Below are 19,000 nucleotides of genomic sequence, written 5' to 3'. Positions count from 1 at the left end.
ACTCATAGAGATCTGCCTGTGTCTGCTCACTTGTGCTGAGATTAAAGGTGTCACCACACCAGGCTACAAATTGTATTTAAATTATTTTCCATGGGTTTTGTTTGTTTGTTTTGTTTTTTGAACAGGGTTTCTCTATGTAGCTCTGGCTGTCCTGGAACTTGCTATGTAGACCAGCCTGTGCTTGAACTGCTGGGAATAAAGGTGTATACAATTTACATTTAGCTTAACAGTCCTTTATAATATATTGTGTGCAGGTATGTGCACATAACTAGAGGTGTCCATCGAGGTATGGCTGATGGGAATCTAACACAGGTCCCCTGAAAGAGAAGTACATGATCTTAAGTGCTGAGCATTTGTCCAACCCTTCAACCTGTATTCTTCCCAGTTGGTTTCTGACGCTGCAAACCTCTTCCCTAGGGCTGGAAATTGCTCAAGAAGTGAAGCGGTAAGGACTATAAGCAACCATTAGATACTATAACCACCCACTGTTTTAGGCCTAGGAGAATAAACTTGTATCTTTTAAAAACTACGGCTCAGTGGTTAAGAGCAGAGACTGGTCTTCCAGAGGTCCTGAGTTCAAATCCCAGCAACCATATGGTGGCTCACAACGATCTGTAATAGAAGCTGATGCCCTCTTCTGGTGTGTCTGAAGACAACTACGGTGTCCTCATATAAAATAAAATAAATAACTCTTTAAAAACTACCACTCATTTATTAAACAAGAGAAAGTAGACAGATCCATGTTGGTAAATGCTAACTGTCTGTATTCACATAGAGACACAGTGTAATCTCTGAGCCCAATATACAGAGAGAGAAAAGAAAGAAGCTAGAATTCTATGCACTACATCACAGGGGCCTAGCACCCTCCAGCCTCCTGCAGAGCCAAGAGAACTGGAGGGCTTTTCTTTTTTTTTTCCCAGAGCGCGGTGGAGGTGTTGAATCCACAGTTTGAGACAAGAAAGGATAAAAATGAATTTAGAACAGAAAAAAGGGGGGGTATAGACGGTGAGCAAGGGTGGGTTTGAGGAGTCGGGGGGGGGGGAGTAGGTGGGCATTTGACAACATGGCTTCTCCTTTGGCATGTTTAATTGTGATGTTTAAGAGACATCCTTGCAGTAAGGTGACACTTAAAATAAAATTCTCTCCTGATGACCTGAGCCTTGCCACTCAATGGGAGAATCAGCAGAACCTGGAGGGTTTTAATTGGAGTTGGCATTCTCTGTTGTAACTTTATCTTTTTTTTTTCCTTTTTCCTTTTTTATTTTTATTTTTTTTTTTATTTTTTTGGTTTTCACTGGAAGGAAAAACATGCTCATTTTAAATGTTGAAGTGTACAAGTTGCTTTGTTACAATAAAATCAATGTGTACACAAAGGACCTGATGCTTTTCTGTCAGAACAGATGCTCAACAGACCTTCCAAGTTTGGCCTGCATAATGACATCGTGTCAAACTTTTGTTTTTTGATATGCACTTGCAGGATGACCTCAGGGCTGTGCAGATTGAGTTGAAGGGATCGGAATCATGTCTTAATGTCTCTGTAACTGAGTGTGGGCACAGCTTGCTGCCATGGACTTGTACCCTTGATTTTTATCTCAAATTTGGCATTTTTAAAAATTCAGAGCCTTTAGTTACCTGGATCTGGTGACAGCACCTGCTCTCACGGTCACTGACCTGATGCTCTAAGGCCATCTATGAAGGACAGCTGCTGGTGTGTCTTCACTGGCAGTGTGGGCTGTCAGGGTAAGCAGCCCCGGTGAGGTGGTCAGGAGTATCTGTTACCGGTATGTAACAGCAGCTCCCATATGAGACTCTGAGCTGGGTGGATGAAGCTCTGCTCAGCGCCACTGCAGAGGACCACGTTCCGGGAGCTGCCTGGTGCATCAGCTTTTTAATACTGTAAAGTAGAGCTAAAGTCAAATGCCAATTTTTTCTGAGATGATTAATAGGCAGCCTGGTCAAGTTCAAAGCTTTCTGATGTATAAAACTATAAATGGAAATACTCCATCCACAGGCAAGTGTAACCAAGATCTGTCTAGATGGATAGTGTGTAATTTCTGCACAGGACTCTGTTTAGTAAACACATCACTGTATATGTCAGGAATCTTGCTCCAATAAAGGAACATAAAGATTTAAAAAAAAAAAAAAAAAAAAAAAAACTACCACTCAGGCCATGTGGGGTTGGCACGGGCCTTTAATCCAAGCACACAGGAGGCAGAAGTAGGTGGATCTCTATGAGTTCAAAGCCAGTTTGCTCTACAAAGATAGTTACAGAACAGCCAGAATTGTCACAAAAAGAAACTTTGTCTCGAAAAGATCACAATTCAAAACAAAAAACAAAACTTACAATTCCCCAGCAACATCAAGTGAGGGAAAGCCAAACTAAACCAAATTTAAAAAACCAAAAAAAACAAAAACAAAAACAAAAACAAAACAAAAAAACAAAAAGAAAACTACAACTCCCAAGAAGCCTTAGGCCCTCTCAACGGGAAAGGCGGTGCATGCTTAAATAAAACTGCAATTCCCAGAAAGCCCATTTTGCTTGTCGTCCAATCAGTGCTATGTATACACTATCGCGAGATTTCCATAAGACCTTTTTTCTATAAGCTCATGGGAATGAGGCTGGGCAGTCCTTTTCGCCAAGATGGCGCCGAAAGCGAAGAAGGAAGGTATGTTGCGGTATGGGAATGTGTCAGGTCGGCCTGGGATAAACTCAGAGCGAACTCACTGGGAAGACGACTGCTTGGCTAAGCCATAGGGATCTTTTTCTGTAGCTGCTGTCTTTATTAGGCCCTATTGCAGTGTATTAGGACCGCGTGGGCCAAGCCGCGTGGCTTCCTTCCAGGAAGGAGATTAGCAAGGCAGCAAGGCAACAAGGCCGGCTTCGCCCGATAGCCACGCATTTGACTTTAGGGAGCTATTTAACATCCATAGGGTGGCGCTCCGTGTCTTCGCCCCATTTCCACGCTAATGAGGTTAGACGCACCAACGTGATGTTACAACGGGTTAATTGTCTTTGCCTGTGGTATCGTGCATATGATGGAAAAAAAAATTAAAGTCTCCTGAGACCTGTGATGTCTTCAAAGGAACCACTGATGCACGTGTTGACAGTGACGCCAGAAGGGACTATTTTATGAATGCCACACTCTAATTTTAATGTCCTCTCCCAGCTCCTGCCCCTCCTAAAGCCGAAGCCAAAGCAAAGGCCTTGAAAGCTAAGAAGGCAGTGCTGAAAGGCGTCCACAGTCACAAAAAGAAGAAGATCCGAACATCACCCACATTTCGGCGGCCCAAGACTCTGCGGCTCCGGAGGCAGCCAAAATATCCTCGAAAGAGTGCACCCAGGAGAAACAAGTCAGTTCGGACCCTGTACCTACCAGCATGTTGTAGGGCATTAGAGTTACTAATTTACTGCCCACCCGATAGCTTCCCTTATAAAACGCATAATTGCTCAAGGAGCTACTCTGGTGGATGTGTGAGGTCTTTTTAAGTTAATTATTTATGTGTAATCGGTGTGTGAAAGTAGACTTTTGTTTCTTATGTTGGTTCCTAGTGTCATGGCACTTGGAACACATCAGAGTGTTGATTGATTGGTGTGGGTTGACCAAGTTGTCGAATTGGGGAGTGAGTAATGTCTTACAAATTGTGTAATGAGACATTTAAGAATTACATATTTTTATGTGTATAAGTACACTGGAGCTGCCTTTAGACACCAGAAGAGGGCATCAGATTCCATTACAGATGGTTGTGAGCTAACATTTGGTTGCTGGAATTGAACTCATGACCTCTGGAAGAGCAGACAATGCTCTTGGCCACTGAGCGATCTCTCCAGCCCCTTTTCCTATTTGTATCTAGAATTTTTGAGTCATTACTTTGCTTCAAAACAGGAAAGCAGTTACGTAAGTAGAGCTTGGCCTTTCAGGGTGTCAAGTTTAGGGTTGCTGCCTCCAGAATACATTGGTCATATTTGGTGGTTATCCTGAAATGCTGGGAGGTCAAGGCTAGAGGATCTGAAGTCAAGTTCATCTATCTTTGGGACCCTGTCTCAGGCCAAAGGGGGTGTGTGTGTGTGAGAGAGTGGGTCTTGGATTTCAGGCTAGCTTGTGCTGCATTGTGAGACCATGTTTCAGGGTTTAGTTGTGGGGTGTAGCCAACCTTTAACTGAGCACAGTTTTCTCTTTATTTGATCTCATTTCATAGTAAATGAGACCACGTAATAAATGTGTGTGGAACTCTGGGTAAATGTATGAGTTAAACAGGAATTGGATCTAAATGGGAAGTTGAGCCCCTTGGGGTTCAGGTGCATATGATGACATTATTCAGCGACCAAAGTCTGATAGAGATGATTGGGATCCTATTGTCTGATGCACCTGTTTTTTAGTCTTGTTATAAAATAAAGCATGTGTTGAATACTGGGCAGCTAACTCCATTTCTCCTCCCATCTCCTAGGCTTGACCACTATGCTATCATCAAATTTCCACTGACCACTGAGTCAGCCATGAAAAAAATAGAGGACAACAACACTCTTGTGTTCATTGTGGATGTTAAGGCCAACAAGCACCAGATCAAACAGGCCGTGAAGAAACTCTATGACATTGATGTGGCCAAAGTCAATACCCTGATAAGGTGAGTGGGGCCAGGCAGAAGCCAGGAAAGCTCGTGTGAGTTTATGCCATGACTTAGACCCCTCTGTGTAGATGATGGAAAACTCAATGTTTGGAAAAGAATGACACCAACAAAGGAACCACTGATACCCCAGAGGACTATGGAAGGGATGTTGGAAGGGTTGGGGTGGTGCGCATCCAACTCTGAGGCTTTCTTTTTCGCACAGGCCTGATGGAGAGAAGAAGGCGTATGTTCGCTTGGCTCCTGATTATGATGCTCTAGATGTTGCCAACAAGGTAAGCATCCGTCCCACTGCCAGTTTTGTTCAGATGCTGGTCTACATTAAAATCTGCCTGTACTATTTCTAACAAGCCCCACCCTCCCCTGTTTCTGTCATCCCAGCATACTTAACCTTAAGGAGTTCAGCTCCAGTAATTTAGCTCCCTTTTTTGTTTTTCAGATTGGGATCATCTAAACTGAGTCCAGATGGCTAATTCTAAATATACACCTTTTTTTCACCACAAATAATGCTGCTTGTCATTTGTCGATTTCTGGTTGGGGTGGGGACAAGTCCATGCTGTGGTAACAGGGTGGGTGCTGGGGTCAAACCCATGCTTTCCCAGGTCTGAGCAATAAAGACTTGATAGGCTTAACCCAATGGGACACACCATGATGCAGCCTCCACACTGGGCATGTACCAGAGGGCATTTATTAGGTGTTAGTTGTCCTCAGAGGACAAGCTTTACAAGAGTTCCTCCCCTGGAAGAGGCTGTTGTGAAACCAATACCAGAGTTTGGAAGAGCAGAGGGGTTATTTCAGAGTCATCAGCATCCATTTAAGGGCCATGTGGGTTGGCTGGCTTTTAGACAGTATCTTGTCCTCACCCATTCACCATGCCTAACCGGTTGGTCTGCTTTCCTTAACCCTTGCCCAAGAACAGAGGACTTCAGAGAGCTTTCATTAGTGTTTTCAATAGTGTGGGTGTAAGCTTAAGGTGGAAAGGCTCACCCCAGAATACACCCAGGCTTGGGGCAGAGTCCTAGTTTATGTTACAAAGCTGTTGGCTGTGCTTGCTGTCCCTGTCACATGTCCTGGGTTCTCCTTTCTCACTCAGTCAAGAATTTGTCTTTTTGTTGGCGGTTGGGAGCACGTTCAGGGCAGAAATCAGAGCGGAGGAGGCGAGAAAAGTAGATGAGGATCATCACGTCCAGCAGAAGCAAAATGGCCAACAAGAATGTTCCCAGGGTCCTCTGGCCAGCATACTGTAGGAAGAACTTGGTGAGGTAGGCCTGAGGGGCCAGTCTGAAGAGAAAGTACATGACCAAGTTGACATACTTGTTGACCTTGTAGAGAAGGAGGTCCTGTGCATTGTTTATCTTCATCATCATCCTTAACGTGAGGAAGATGTTGCTGACCTCCACCAGTAGTGTTAAGACTCCACCACCAACAAATCTTTTCCAGAAGATACCAGAGAAGAAGGCGCCCATAGCCTGGGGGTGGGGAGAGTGACAGAACAAGGGCACTTGAAGACCTTTGACATGGACAGAAGCTGAGGAATGCTAAGACTTACTGATAAGATCTTAGTCTACAGGGGTCTGTTTACCTAGATAATACAGTAAGCCCAGGCATTCTGTTGGCCCCAGAGGGAGTTTAAACATTGGGAATCTTAGGCAACTTAGAAGCTATACACTGCTGGATTAAGATGACATCCCTCCCTCTCTGGATCAAAGGGTTGTGAAGATTTGCCTGTATCACTTCACCACGTTTTCCCTTACCATGACATGATGAACAAGGTATTCCCAAGAAGCTCGAGTTTGCCTGCTAACCACGATGTCCACTGTGTCATGGATAAAGTATCCTAGTGGAGGGGTAGGGAAAGAGGAGGAGACTGAACACTTTAAACTATCTTCCAACCTAATCTTAACCTTCTTGGGAACAACCTACCTGCAGAGAAGCAAACAAGCAAATAGCCAGAAACTGACCACGCCGTTTCAATCTCCACCAGCATTTCAGGGGTTTGCCATATGCTGGAGGAGAAAAAAGGATGTTCTCGCGGTTGCAGCCTCCCAGAGGACCCTTGCCTCCCCCAACAGTCTTGCCAGTCCCAGGGCACTCTGGGCGCCTACTATTGGCTGATTGGAGAGTAAGGAGGGACTTGGCCAAAGCCCAGGTACCTTGGGTTTCCCACAGCCGTTCTTGGTTGGATAGTTTTCCAAACAGGGAATCAGGTGAGATCCTTGGTATCTGCTCACCCATGAGTGGTGGGAATAGCAACAGGGAGCCCAGTCCGAGCACCCCGCGAAAGATCCCACGGCCATCTCATTACCCTGGGTTGTTCACTCACCACAGCAGTGCCCAGATCCCCGATACAATGGAGTGGGTGAAGGAGACGAGTAGGTTGTGCCAACGCCAGGTGCGCAGGGGGTCGGTTTGCACGTGTGCAGGCAGGGGTAGGCGACAGAGCACGCGCCGGAGTGCTCGGAAGGTCAGCGTGGCGCCCAGGAGCAGCGGCCAGGCGGGGTGCAACAGCAGGGGCATGCTGGCCCTCCCTGCCGTCTGTCTGTCCGCCCTTTAAGCCGTCTCCTCCGGCAGTTCTGGGAGCACCTTTCCGTCTCTGGTCAGCGCGCCACGATCGTTTCTGCCGCGGGCCGCCAGCCCCACAGTTTCGCGGAGCCCTCAAGGCCCCTTCGCTCCTCCCAGCGCTCCCGACGAGGCCTCTGCCCGCCCCTGCTACCCGCGCCCCCGCCCCGCCCCGCCGCCTGCCCCCGCCCCTCGGGCGCCTCTGCCGCGAGGAAGGCGCGAGCCCCGTGTCCCCCAGGGCCCCGCCCGAATCCCGCCGACTTTGAGCGCGAAGGGGCTGTCCCCGCCATCGCTGCCCTGGCACCCCTGTCTGGCGCCTCCCGACATCCGAAGGCGTCTTCGGCCGCCCTCGTGCGTACGGCCCCACTAGCCTACTTCCCGACTTTCTCCGGCGCCACCGGCTCTCACATCCTGGGCGGGTACTGCGAGAATGCTCCTCTCCGAACTCTTCAGTGCAGAGCTGGGCGGGACCATCGCACAGCTGAGGCTGCTAAACCCTCATCTTGGGGGCTCAGGAGCGCAACCTCAGACCAGGGCTCCACCCAAACTCCATTCCTCTCCTGGAGGAGGATCGACGTGTTTACCTGCCTCTCCCGCGCCCCGCATGAGTAGTGCTTAGGAACTGTTGAGTCACCCACCATCACCCCACTTCTCCCCACCATTCTTGGGCTCCTGAAGCATAGCGGTTGTCACAGTCCTCCCTCAGACAGTCCCAACCCGCTTCTGGCTCCTTGGAGGTTGGGGCGGGGAAGGCTGCGGATTTGCCCAGACAGCTGGGGTGACCCTCTCCAGGGCAGCGTCCTGGAGTAGTTCGGCTTCTGGCCACTAGGTGTCAGTCTGTCCTCACTGTGATGCGGGGTCCAACCCCGCCTCCACTCAAGAGTTCTGCGGAGCGTGATCAGCAGAGGAAAAGGAACTGCAGTCCAGAGGCGGTGCAGGAGTGAAAGGGTGTATGTTTTGGGGAGGTGAAAGTGGACGACGCGGGCAAAAAGTGGAGACTATGAGAACGGTGTTTCAAGAGGGGTAAAATAAATAAACCCAGAACCATAACCTCAGACATCCAGGCACCTAAGCCTTTTGGGTGTTTGCTGTCTTCCCTGATGACTCCAGGGTTACACATTAACTCCCATGGGTCTCCAGGGTCATTCAAGGCCCATTCGGTTACTAAGTGAGAGCACGATGCAATGTCTTGGGTGAGCATTTTACCCCCTGCACTCCCTCTTTGCTAAGTGGGAAGCCTGTTCACCAGCCGACTCCATCCTGAGCCAGTGACCACAGGTTCCCTCCAGTCATTCCACGTAGGCTACTTTGGGGCGGGGCGGAGACAAAAAATAAACACCCTTTCTCTCACTTCATGACGCAGGCTTCATGAAGAAGTCGGGATTTAATTCATCCTGGTCGAAACCCTAGCGGTGATACTAACCAGCCCACGATTTCTGGACAGAGGCGTAGAACCCTCTGGATTTACCCCACCATGACGCTAGAGGTTTTGGGTAGAGGACTGAGTCCACTTACGGCAGCGTTTTGTGCGGGGCTCTGAGAAGCAGAGAGCATGGTGCTCAGTAGTTTCAACCGGAGACCACGTGACGTACTCTTCAGGTGAATTCAGTGACGGGGTTTTCCAGGTCCCTCCCTCAGCAAATATCAAACAACCCGGCTCCCCGCCCAGAACGGGCTCTCGGTTCCGTTTTGGTGCCTTTTACGAGCCCATCAAGGAATTCCTTTATCTTTCTGTAGTAGTGCCACTCCTCCTGGACGGCGGGGACTGGATCGATCTTTTCTTTTCACTCGCATTAGAATTTTGGAGGGACCTTTGTTTTTGCGGGACAACTTAAGTGGGCGCCTCATCGCTCCAGTCTAACTACCTCTGCCCAAGTCATGCGTGTGCAAGGTGGCTGGTACGGTGCTGAGCACTTTGGGACTCGTCAAGAAATGACTATTCTCTGATTCCTCGTTGGAGAAACACGACTTAACGTACAGGTTGGGTTTGCTGTCAGAGAAAGGGGCCAGGCTCAAGAGACGCCCCGGTTTCGCCGGCTCCGCCCTACAAAAGTTTTAGAGGAGGAGGAGCTCCCGGATGGGAGGGTCCGCGCACGCGCCGCACGGGGATGCCAGAAGCGTAACTGAGAAATGAGATGGAGAAGTACGAGCGGATCCGAGTGGTGGGAAGAGGTGCCTTCGGGTGAGCCAGGGCGCTGGGGAGGAAATGCTAAGGGAGAAAGAAAATAAGCTTCAATTCTGACCAAGAAATCATGATCCTGTTGGCTCCGCCCCTAGGCGAGAGCACCACTTATGGATGCCCCGCCCAGGCATCCGGTCCTTAGGTCTAGGCGGGAAGCCCCCGCCCACACCCAAACCACTCCCACCAAACCAGCCTGTGCCCTTGGAAGATAGTTGTTCCCTGTAGATGGGTTATTCTTTGCTATAACTGATAATGAGTGTGAATTGTACAGGTCAGACTGCCCGGAGTTTACAATTATGACCAAAACAAGCTAGGTACTTCCCCTTTACGAACAAAGCCCATAGGAAGTTGATTCAAACAAACAAGATATTTGTTAAAACAGTTAATGAAGTTTGAGCAGTTGTCAACAGCAGGAACTGTTGGACTTAAGGAGTCCAGGTGAGGTGGAAGGTTGAGGAAATGAGAAGAAATGAGCTGGACATGGTGGCACACATCTTAATTCCAGCACTTAGGCAGAGTGAAAGTGAGTTTGCGGCCAGCCTGGTTTACAGAGTAAGTTCCAGGACAGCCAGGGCTACACTGAGAAACCTGTCATGGCAAAACAACTCCAGCAAGAACAACAAAAGAAAAGATTTGAAGAAACGAGGACCAGGCAGAGTCCTTCTGGCAGATAACGTAGCATTTGCCAAGATCTTCACATGGGAAAAGTGTTAGAGCATTCAAGAAACTGAGAAGAAGACTAGTGTAGTTGGAATGTAGTGAGCATGGTAAGGAATGTGGTTGTCATGGAGGGTGAGGACCAGATTATGATCTTGTAAACTGAAGTGAAAGGTTGAATTGATTTTAAGTATGAAGGCAAGAGAGTTTTGTTCTTCTTTGTGCTAGGGATTGAATTCAAGGTATCATGGAGCTACACCACAAACTTGGGAAGAATTTTAAAACTGAGTAGCGTGTGGTGGTCGTAGCTGGAATCTCAGCATGAGTAGTGGAGGTAGAAGTTTCAGGAAAGGAAAGTCAAGGTCTTCAGCTTCGTTTGTGCTTCACAGCAAATTCAAGGTCAGCCTGGACTTTCTGAGAGTGTGTCTGAAAACAAAACAAGGGAGTGATCTAACATGACCAAAGTTACAAGGACATTCTCAGGTTGGGGCTCAGCAGTAGGGGGCCCTGGATTTGAGTGTTAGTTTTGGGAGGGTGGGACAAAGCTAAGGTGTCATTCGTCGTGTGTGGAGGTTAGACCTGAGAGAAGGCAGTTAAAGGGACTGTTTTAGACGGCTAGGGCACTTGTTTTTTTTAAAGCTTTATTTGTATGCCCATTGGTGTTTTGCTTGCATATATGTCTGTATGAGGGTGTCAGAAGCCCTGGAACTTACAGACAGTTGTAAGCTGTCATGTTGGTGCTGGGAATTGAACCTGGGTCCTCTAGAAGAGCAGCCACTGCTGTAACCACTGAGACATGTCTCCATCCTTTCTAGGACTTTTTTTTTTTTTTTTTTTTTTTTTTTTTTTTAAAGTAAGACATTCTTGTCATTGCCAGAGGCAACTAAATTATTGATAGCGCTGAAGTTTGAGTTCTTTGCACAGACCTTTACTGTGAAAAGAATTTCAGAAACCTGGAATTTCAGCTCTCAGAAAGCTGGGGTTAGGGAATTTAAGGTCAATCTGGGAGCACAGTGAGTTTTCAAGGTCACTTCATACTATGTAGTGACACTCTTATTTCAAAATCCTGAAACCAGGAGCTTGAAAGATTGTTTGGTGGTTAGAGCACTCGTTCTTGTGGGTGACCAAATTCTATTCCAGGGATTCACAACCCTTCGGTTCATACCATATGAGACTTAGTTCCAGGGGACCCATTACCCTTCTCTGGTCTTCTTCGGCACAAACATGCATGCCTGTCAAACATTTATACATATAAAATAAATGTTCTTAAAAGCCAAAACCCAAAACAAAAGTTTATGAATGCATTGTACAGATTTATATATGAAGAAGGCATTTATTTATTTATTTATTTATTTTAAATATTTATTTATTTTATGTATGTGAGTACACTGTCCCTGCTTTCAGACACACCAGAAGAGGGCCTCAGATCTCATTACAGATGGTTGTGAGCCACCATGTGGTTGCTGGGAATCAAACTCAGGAACTCTAGGAGAACAGTCAGTGTTCTTAACCAATGAGCCAACTCTCCAGCCCTGAAGAAGGCATTTAAAAAGTAAGATTTCGAGTTTTACATAGGTTATAAGGAGGTTAAAAGTTTTTTTTTTTTTTTTTTTAATGTGTCTGTGGAAGTCAGAAGAAAATGTTGGGTCCTTTGAAACTGGAACTACCATGTGGTTCCTGGGAATTGAACTCAGACCAGAGCAGCCAATGCTCTGAACAACTGAGCTATCACTCCAGCCCAAGATTTATATTTACTATTTTAATTTTGTGGGTGAGTGAGAGCCATCTGTGGAGGCCAGAAGAGTCATCAGTCCTTTGAAGCTGGAGTTGCAGGCGGTTTTGAGCCTACTGAATTGGATGCAGAGCCATCTCTCCAGACCATTTTGTTCTTGAGACAGGGCCTTGAACTCCAGATCCTCTTTACCTTCCACCATGCCCAACTTAGTGTGTGTGTGTGTGTGTGTGTGTGTGTAGATGGTTAAGAGCACTGACTGCTTTTTCAGAGGTCCTGAGTTCAAATCCCAGCAACCACATGGTGACTCACAACCATCAGTAATGGGATCTGAATGCCCTCTTCTACTGTGTCTGAAGACAGCTACAGTGTATTCATACATAAAGTAAATAAGATCTTAAAAAAGAAAAAAAAAAAAAAGAGTATGTGGCTCTGGGCTGCCCTGAGAAGTGGCTAGAAGCTTAGCTGGCGCCTGCTCGGTGCTCTGTGTCCCTAGGATTGTGCACCTGTGCCTTCGGAAGGCTGACCAGAAGCTGGTGATCATCAAGCAGATCCCAGTGGAACAGATGACTAAAGAGGAGAGGCAGGCAGCACAGAATGAATGCCAGGTGCTCAAACTGCTCAACCACCCCAATGTCATTGAGTACTATGAGAACTTCCTAGAGGACAAGGCCCTCATGATTGCCATGGAATATGCACCAGGTAGGATGCTGTGCCTCAGCCCAGAGGGGCCTTCCCCCTCCAGGAGAGATGGACACCATCAGGCTGCTTCCCTGTGGAATAGACTTGACTGAAGGCCACTTGTGTGGCCATGACAGGCTCCCTTACCCTCTCTGGTTCTAGTGTCCTATTCCATAAAAGCAGTGGGTTGTTCCCACTGTGGTAATGCCCTGGTCTTGATTCATTCCCTGGGCCACAGGCGGCACCCTGGCTGAGTTCATCCAGAAGCGCTGCAACTCCCTGCTAGAGGAGGAGACGATTCTTCACTTCTTTGTGCAGATCCTGCTTGCACTGCATCATGTGCACACACACCTCATCCTGCATCGGGACCTCAAGACCCAGAACATCCTTCTTGACAAACATCGCATGGTTGTCAAGATCGGTGACTTTGGCATCTCTAAGATCCTCAGCAGCAAGAGCAAGGCCTACACGGTGCCTAGATGTGCAGGGGAGACTGGGGGGGGGGTCCTGATAGCTGAGGCTTGTCCTACATTCCTGCCTCTTCCTGTTCCCTCAGTCCCTGAACAGGAAGACCCTAGGCCTGCTTTGAGATGTTATCTCTAAATGAGTCTCTGGCCGGAGCCTTTGTTCCTCCCTTCCCAGGGCTGTAATACAGGCTTCCCTCCTACAGGTGGTGGGTACTCCATGCTACATCTCCCCTGAGCTGTGTGAGGGCAAGCCCTACAACCAGAAGAGTGACATCTGGGCTCTGGGCTGTGTCTTATATGAGCTTGCCAGCCTCAAGAGGGCCTTTGAGGCTGCAGTGAGTATGAACACCACTAAGGGATTGGAACTCTAGCTCCTTTGCCATAGCTCTGACCACTTCTGTGTTCCTTCTCTTGTGGCTGGCTGAGTCATGTCAGTCTCTATCCCTGCTGGTGGGTTACCCTTGGCTAGGGCCTCTCAAGAGCTTGCTCAGCTCAGCCTATGGTGAGGCTTGAGTCCTGCTGTAAGTCTGAGAATTCCTGAGGGTATGGATGTGAGTCCCTGACTCTTCCATGAGATTATAGATAAGACTGGAGTTTCTTAAAGCCCCCAGGTTTCCCCAGACATAGCTGAAGCCTCTATCAGAGTACATGTATATTAGTACTCTATTTGCATGTACCCCTGCAGGTCAGAAGAGGGCATCAGATCACTTTATAGATAGTTGTGAGCCACCATGTGGTTGCTGGGATTTGAACTCAGTACCTCTGGAAGAGCAGTCAGTACTCTTAACTGCTGAACCATCTCTCCAGCCCCTACCCCCTTCTGCCTTTTTTGATGAGACTGAAGTGTCCTGAGGGTAGACCTGTTTTTCTTCTGTCATCGGGGGAATTATATAAGAGCCGAACCCAGCTCCTTGGCCAACCCCACACGTGCTTTCGCAGAACCTGCCAGCCCTGGTGTTGAAGATCATGAGTGGTACCTTTGCACCCATCTCTGACCGCTACAGCCCTGAGCTACGCCAGCTTGTCCTGAGTCTGCTCAGCCTGGAACCTGCACAGCGACCGCCCCTCAGCCACATCATGGCGCAACCCCTCTGCATCCGGGCCCTACTCAACATCCACACAGATGTGGGCAGCGTCTGCATGCGGAGGTCTGTGCAGGGAGATGGGTCTTGGGGCTGGGCACACAGAGGGAACATAAGTTTATTATGTGTAGTCACGTAGGACTGCCAGAGACAAGCCTTCTTGTCCTGAGGCCCCACTGTATTCCGCAGGGCAGAGAAGTCCCTGACCCCAGGACCACCTATGGCCCCTGGTAGCACAGGGAACAGGGCCACCAGTGCCCGATGCAGGGGTAAGTTTGGAACCAGCGGCTGGAGCTCTCTGGACTCCCTACTGTTTTCACTAATTTAACTGGCTTCAAACTCTGTCCTCCCAGGTGTCCCCCGGGGACCTGTGAGACCGGCCATCCCGCCACCACTATCTTCGGTCTACGCTTGGGGTGGTGGCCTTAGCATGCCCCTGAGGTTGCCCATGCTCAACACGGAGGTAGTCCAGGTGGCCGCAGGGCGCACACAGAAGGCTGGCGTTACACGCTCTGGACGCCTCATCCTGTGGGAGGTGAGCAGGTTGGCAGTGACCTTGGACTGGTGAGGGTGGGAGCCCAGAAGTGAAGTTGGGGTCCTCTTGAGCTATCCACTCCTCTGCAGGCCCCACCCCTGGGAGCTGGAGGCGGCACACTCCTTCCAGGGGCATTGGAGCTGCCTCAGCCTCAGTTCGTCTCTCGTTTCCTGGAGGGCCAGTCAGGTGTGACCATCAAGCACGTGGCCTGCGGGGACCTATTCACTGCTTGCTTGACAGGTAAACTTGTCAGGGGAGTGCACTGGTAGGGACAGAAGGAAGCCAGACGGTTCAACTTCTCTCAACTCAAATTGGTCTTCCTAAAGTTTACTCTTTCTATCTAGTAGTAGCTGCAATTTCCTGACTTCAGTGCCTTTTCCTGGCATAGTAGGCCTGGCAGTAAACGTGTTATAGTGTCCCCATTTGATAGACAGGGAAAATAAATCTCTCAGTAGTTCAAAATTACACACTATAAGGTTCCACCTACGTCTGTCTCCCCCATCCTGCCCTTCAGCTCCTTCAGTATTTCAATGCGGGCATTCCCCACTCTCCACTCTCCCCCAATACTGGAGATTGAACATAGGACCTTGTATGTGATAGGCAAGCTTTCTACTACTGAGTTACAAGCTTTTTTCTTTTTTAAGGACAAGATTTTGCCAGGTAGTAGTTTTGGCTGGCCTGGAACTTTAGAGATCTGCCTGCTTCTGCCTCCAGGGTGCTGGGATTAAAGACATGCACCACAGCACCAGGCCTTGTTTTGACTTGTTTTGAGGCACTAAGTTTGACCAGCCAGACTTGCGATTCTCCCTCAAACCTGAGTAGCTTCAGTAACATGCTGGTGCCACCAGACCAGACATGGCTCCCACAACCTGTAAGGGAACCACACTACCCGAAAGGCTCTCTTTCTCACCTGTCTCTCACTGTCTTTCTCCCCAGACCGAGGCATCATCATGACCTTTGGCAGCGGCAGCAATGGCTGTTTAGGTCACGGCAACCTGACTGACATCAGCCAGGTGGGTGTTCCTGGTACTCTGGAGAGGGGAAGTGAGAGGAAGGCAGGGAGTCCTCTTCTGAGAGCTGGTAGCAGATTTGGGGGATGGAATGGGGGTTGCCACACGTCTTACTAGCTCTCAGGCTGCACCTGCTCTAGGTCAGATCAGGGGAAATACAGGAAGCTTCCCCAGTGGCTTCCCCCCTGTTGCTATATCTGCCCACTGTGCATGCATGTGGTTGGAGTTAAAGAAGCACTTACCTTCTCAGAATTTGTAGCCTCCATGTTCTGGCTTGCAGGAGTGGGGGCTCAGACTATGGTAGGGGGCGAGTCCCAGAAACCTCGCTTGCCTTCACTTCTCTCTCTCTCTCTCTCTCTCTCTCTCTCTCTCTCTCTCTCTCTCTCTCTCTCTAGCCCACCATTGTGGAGGCCCTGCTGGGCTATGAAATGGTGCAGGTGGCCTGTGGGGCCTCTCATGTGCTGGCCCTGTCCACGGATGGAGAGTTATTCGCCTGGGGCCGGGGAGATGGTGGTAAGTCTACTGTCCAGCTCCAGTTTTTACGGTCTCCCTCACAGCTTGCTCCGTCATTCTTTCCTTTTCATACCCGTCTCCGTGGCCCATTCTTTCCTTCCTTTTTTTTTTTCTTTCTCGAATTCTATTCATTCATTGGACGAACCATCATTTCATACTTTATTAGTGCTCAGATAAGATGAATGAGGTGTTGCCACATGGGATGTGCTTATCTTTTCTGGCAATGCCAGGAACCAGACTTTACACACAGTTAAGTACATGCTCTTACCAGTGACCTGTCCCCCTAGCCCATCCGGCTAGATACTCAAACTGGTGATATCATAAATGGGTTCCTGTCCAGGAGGACTCAAGTGTAAAGTGTGTGTTATGGGGGAATCTAGAGGACACCAGAGCTATAGCAAAGATTAACACTTTATAGAATTGAAGAGGGGCAGCTGACAATCTGGGGAGGTGGGTGGCATCTGGATTAGGGGTCTCACCTGCAACTTGGTGTCTTGCTTTTAAGTGTTAGGATTTATTATTTTTTTAAAATAATTTTATGTATGAGGACATTGTCTTCAGACACACCAGAAGAGGGCATCAGATCCCATTACAGATGGTTGTGAGCCACTATGTGGTTGCTGAGAATTGAACTCAGGACCTCTGGAAGAGCAGCCAGTGCTCTTAATCTCTGAGCCATCTCTTCAGCCTGAGTGTTAGGATTTTTTATTTAAAAAAAAATTTAAAAAAATTTTTATACAGACTCTTGTTTTATAGCTTCAGCTAGTCTGGAAGTCACTCTGTAGCCCAGGCTTGCCTCATATCTGTGGCCTTCTGTGTCAGTATCCTGACTGCTGTAGTTGATTAGAGGTGTGCTTCATTCATCACACCCAGCTGCTATTGGAGTTACGAGCAATGTTTTAAATGATTTTGACCAGCAGTAAGGCCTAGGAAAAGCATTTCAGGCTGAGGACAGCCTTCACCCATCCTGTTTCAGTCCTGTTGCCATCTCTGAAGCTCAGACTAATCCCATTTTGTTTTGTTCTTGTAGGCAGGCTGGGACTAGGCACCAGGGAGTCCCATAACTGCCCTCAGCAGGTGCCTGTGGCCCCAGGACAGGAAGCTCAGAGAGTTGTCTGTGGTATTGACTCTTCCATGATCCTCACCTCGCCAGGCAGGGTTCTGGCCTGTGGAAGTAACAGGTGAATAGAGGCCTGCCTCCCTGTCCTCCTTGGAGGCAAAGTCTTTCAGTCCTTATTGCCTTCCCTTTTCCAAGGTTCAGAGCCTTAGGATTTGTCTCCTGGTGCTATAGATAGATCCAAGCAATCCCTGCAGAGACTCCTTGCAGTGGGAGAAAGGCAGACAGCTGATACAAACTCTGTCCTTAGGTTCAACAAGCTAGGTTTGGACCACCTGTCCCTGGAGGAGGGGCCTGCTCCTCACCAGCAAGTGGAGGAGGCCCTGAGCTTCTCACCACTGGGCTCTGCACCTCTGGACCAGGAGCCCCTGCTGTGTGTGGACCTTGGCACTGCTCATTCAGCTGCTGTAACTGGTGAGTAGGACCCAGGCATGGGGGCTCTTAGACTCCTGTTCAGCTGCCTGTTCCTCTCTTGTCTTTCTGTCTCCACAGCTTCTGGGGACTGCTACACTTTTGGCAGCAATCAACATGGACAGTTGGGCACCAGTTCCCGTCGGGTCAGCAGAGCACCCTGTCGGGTCCAAGGCCTAGAGGGCATCAAGATGGTGATGGTGGCCTGCGGGGATGCCTTCACTGTAGCCATTGGGGCAGGTGAGGGTGGGCAGGATGAGGGGGGATCAAGGCAGGAATGTGGTGGGTTCTACTTAGTACCTTCCATTTGGGGTTGTTCTTGCTGTCCAGTGTTTAGCTGCTTGCTTAGACTATGCCCTAACCTTTCTGCCCAATTCTTTCGAATCCTTGGCAGAGGGGGAAGTGTATTCTTGGGGTAAAGGAGCCCGAGGTCGCCTGGGAAGGAGGGATGAGGATGCTGGACTGCCTAGACCAGTGCAGCTGGATGAGACTCATCCTTACATAGTGACTTCAGTGTCCTGCTGCCACGGGAACACTCTTTTGGCTGTCCGATGTGAGTTTTCTTTTCTTATCCCACCCACACCGTTAGGGTGAACCCAACTCCCCTCTACTCCCTACTCTTACCTTCCATAGTTGCAACTCAAATCACCCACCCAAAGCAATCTTCTGCCCCCAGAAAATGAAAGCAGAACCTGTGGGAAATGGGGAGGGGCCGTGTGTAAAGTGCTGTGCCTCATGCCTGAGAGGGCCAGCTAGGGCTGCCTCTCCACACCTCACAGGAATATTTCCTGGACCCAGGTGGTATTAAAACTCCCCTTTCTGGCTTGGCAGGAGGGTTCTGGCTCCAGGGCCCAATGAAATCAAAGGTTGCTGATGCTTGCCATAGGCATTGCCCCCAGAAAGCCTGCAGTAGCCTCTCTTTGATCCTCTCTAGCAGTCACAGATGAACCAGTTCCCCCCTGAGGCAATGGATTTTCCAAGAGACCACCTCGGAAGCAATGTCAATCTGGATTGTCTCATCCATGGGGTAGAAAGGCCAGTGAAGTCTACTCTGTTCCCCCAAGTCCCTGTCCCCAAACTCCTTATCTTACTAAGTATCCCCAGGCTCTAGTCTGGCAGGAATCAACAGGATGGCCTACAAAGCCTTTGCTAAAAAGCACCTTTCCCCTAGCCACCCCAGCCCAATTAGAAAGTGAGTCCCAGAGTGTCCTCTTGGAGACTGGTGCCTAGCTTTGGAGTAGGGCAAGCCAGGGCTTGTTTGGACTGGCCATTAGGCCAGCCTAATCTCTGCATAGCTTGCAGTTGACAGGTTGAAGACAGTCCCCTTTTCTGTCTTATCCTGAGGCAAGGGTTTGCACAACCTGTGAGAAGGCACCCCCCCCACCTCTCAGAGAGGGAGGACTGGAGCTATTTTTTGTTTGCTGAGGAGAT

General features: G+C 48.9%; 3 protein-coding genes across 3 annotated transcripts; 2 read left to right on the top strand and 1 right to left on the bottom strand.

The window, feature by feature from the left end:
- The first annotated feature begins 2,583 nt into the window (after positions 1 to 2,583).
- RPL23A (ribosomal protein L23a) lies at positions 2,584 to 5,121 on the top strand. The gene is made up of 5 exons (XM_080924588.1): positions 2,584 to 2,666; positions 3,168 to 3,351; positions 4,447 to 4,623; positions 4,829 to 4,898; positions 5,063 to 5,121. Exons 1-5 carry the CDS (start codon positions 2,642 to 2,644, stop codon positions 5,075 to 5,077), a joined length of 471 nt encoding a protein of 156 aa, XP_080780714.1. The 5' UTR covers positions 2,584 to 2,641; the 3' UTR covers positions 5,078 to 5,121.
- Positions 5,122 to 5,415: 294 nt separating this feature from the next.
- TLCD1 (TLC domain containing 1) lies at positions 5,416 to 7,256 on the bottom strand. Its single transcript, XM_080922914.1, has 4 exons — positions 6,947 to 7,256; positions 6,547 to 6,629; positions 6,378 to 6,460; positions 5,416 to 6,092 (listed from the first exon to the last, which is right to left on the bottom strand). Exons 1-4 carry the CDS (start codon positions 7,138 to 7,140, stop codon positions 5,709 to 5,711), a joined length of 744 nt encoding a protein of 247 aa, XP_080779040.1. The 5' UTR covers positions 7,141 to 7,256; the 3' UTR covers positions 5,416 to 5,708.
- Positions 7,257 to 9,312: 2,056 nt separating this feature from the next.
- Positions 9,313 to 18,939, top strand: NEK8 (NIMA related kinase 8). The gene is made up of 15 exons (XM_080922241.1): positions 9,313 to 9,364; positions 12,250 to 12,455; positions 12,673 to 12,905; positions 13,105 to 13,236; positions 13,841 to 14,049; positions 14,173 to 14,252; positions 14,337 to 14,518; positions 14,608 to 14,758; positions 15,455 to 15,531; positions 15,924 to 16,041; positions 17,072 to 17,222; positions 17,409 to 17,572; positions 17,651 to 17,809; positions 17,964 to 18,122; positions 18,504 to 18,939. The coding sequence occupies exons 1-15, from the start codon at positions 9,318 to 9,320 to the stop codon at positions 18,530 to 18,532; spliced, it is 2,097 nt and encodes a 698-aa protein (XP_080778367.1). The 5' UTR covers positions 9,313 to 9,317; the 3' UTR covers positions 18,533 to 18,939.
- The last annotated feature ends 61 nt before the right edge of the window (positions 18,940 to 19,000 follow it).

This window comes from Micromys minutus, assembly GCF_963924665.1.
Source record: "Micromys minutus genome assembly, chromosome: 10".
Taxonomy (NCBI): Eukaryota; Metazoa; Chordata; class Mammalia; order Rodentia; family Muridae; genus Micromys; species Micromys minutus.
The sequence above is the reverse complement of the archived record's forward strand: the minus strand, read 5'-3'. Positions and strand labels throughout refer to the sequence as shown.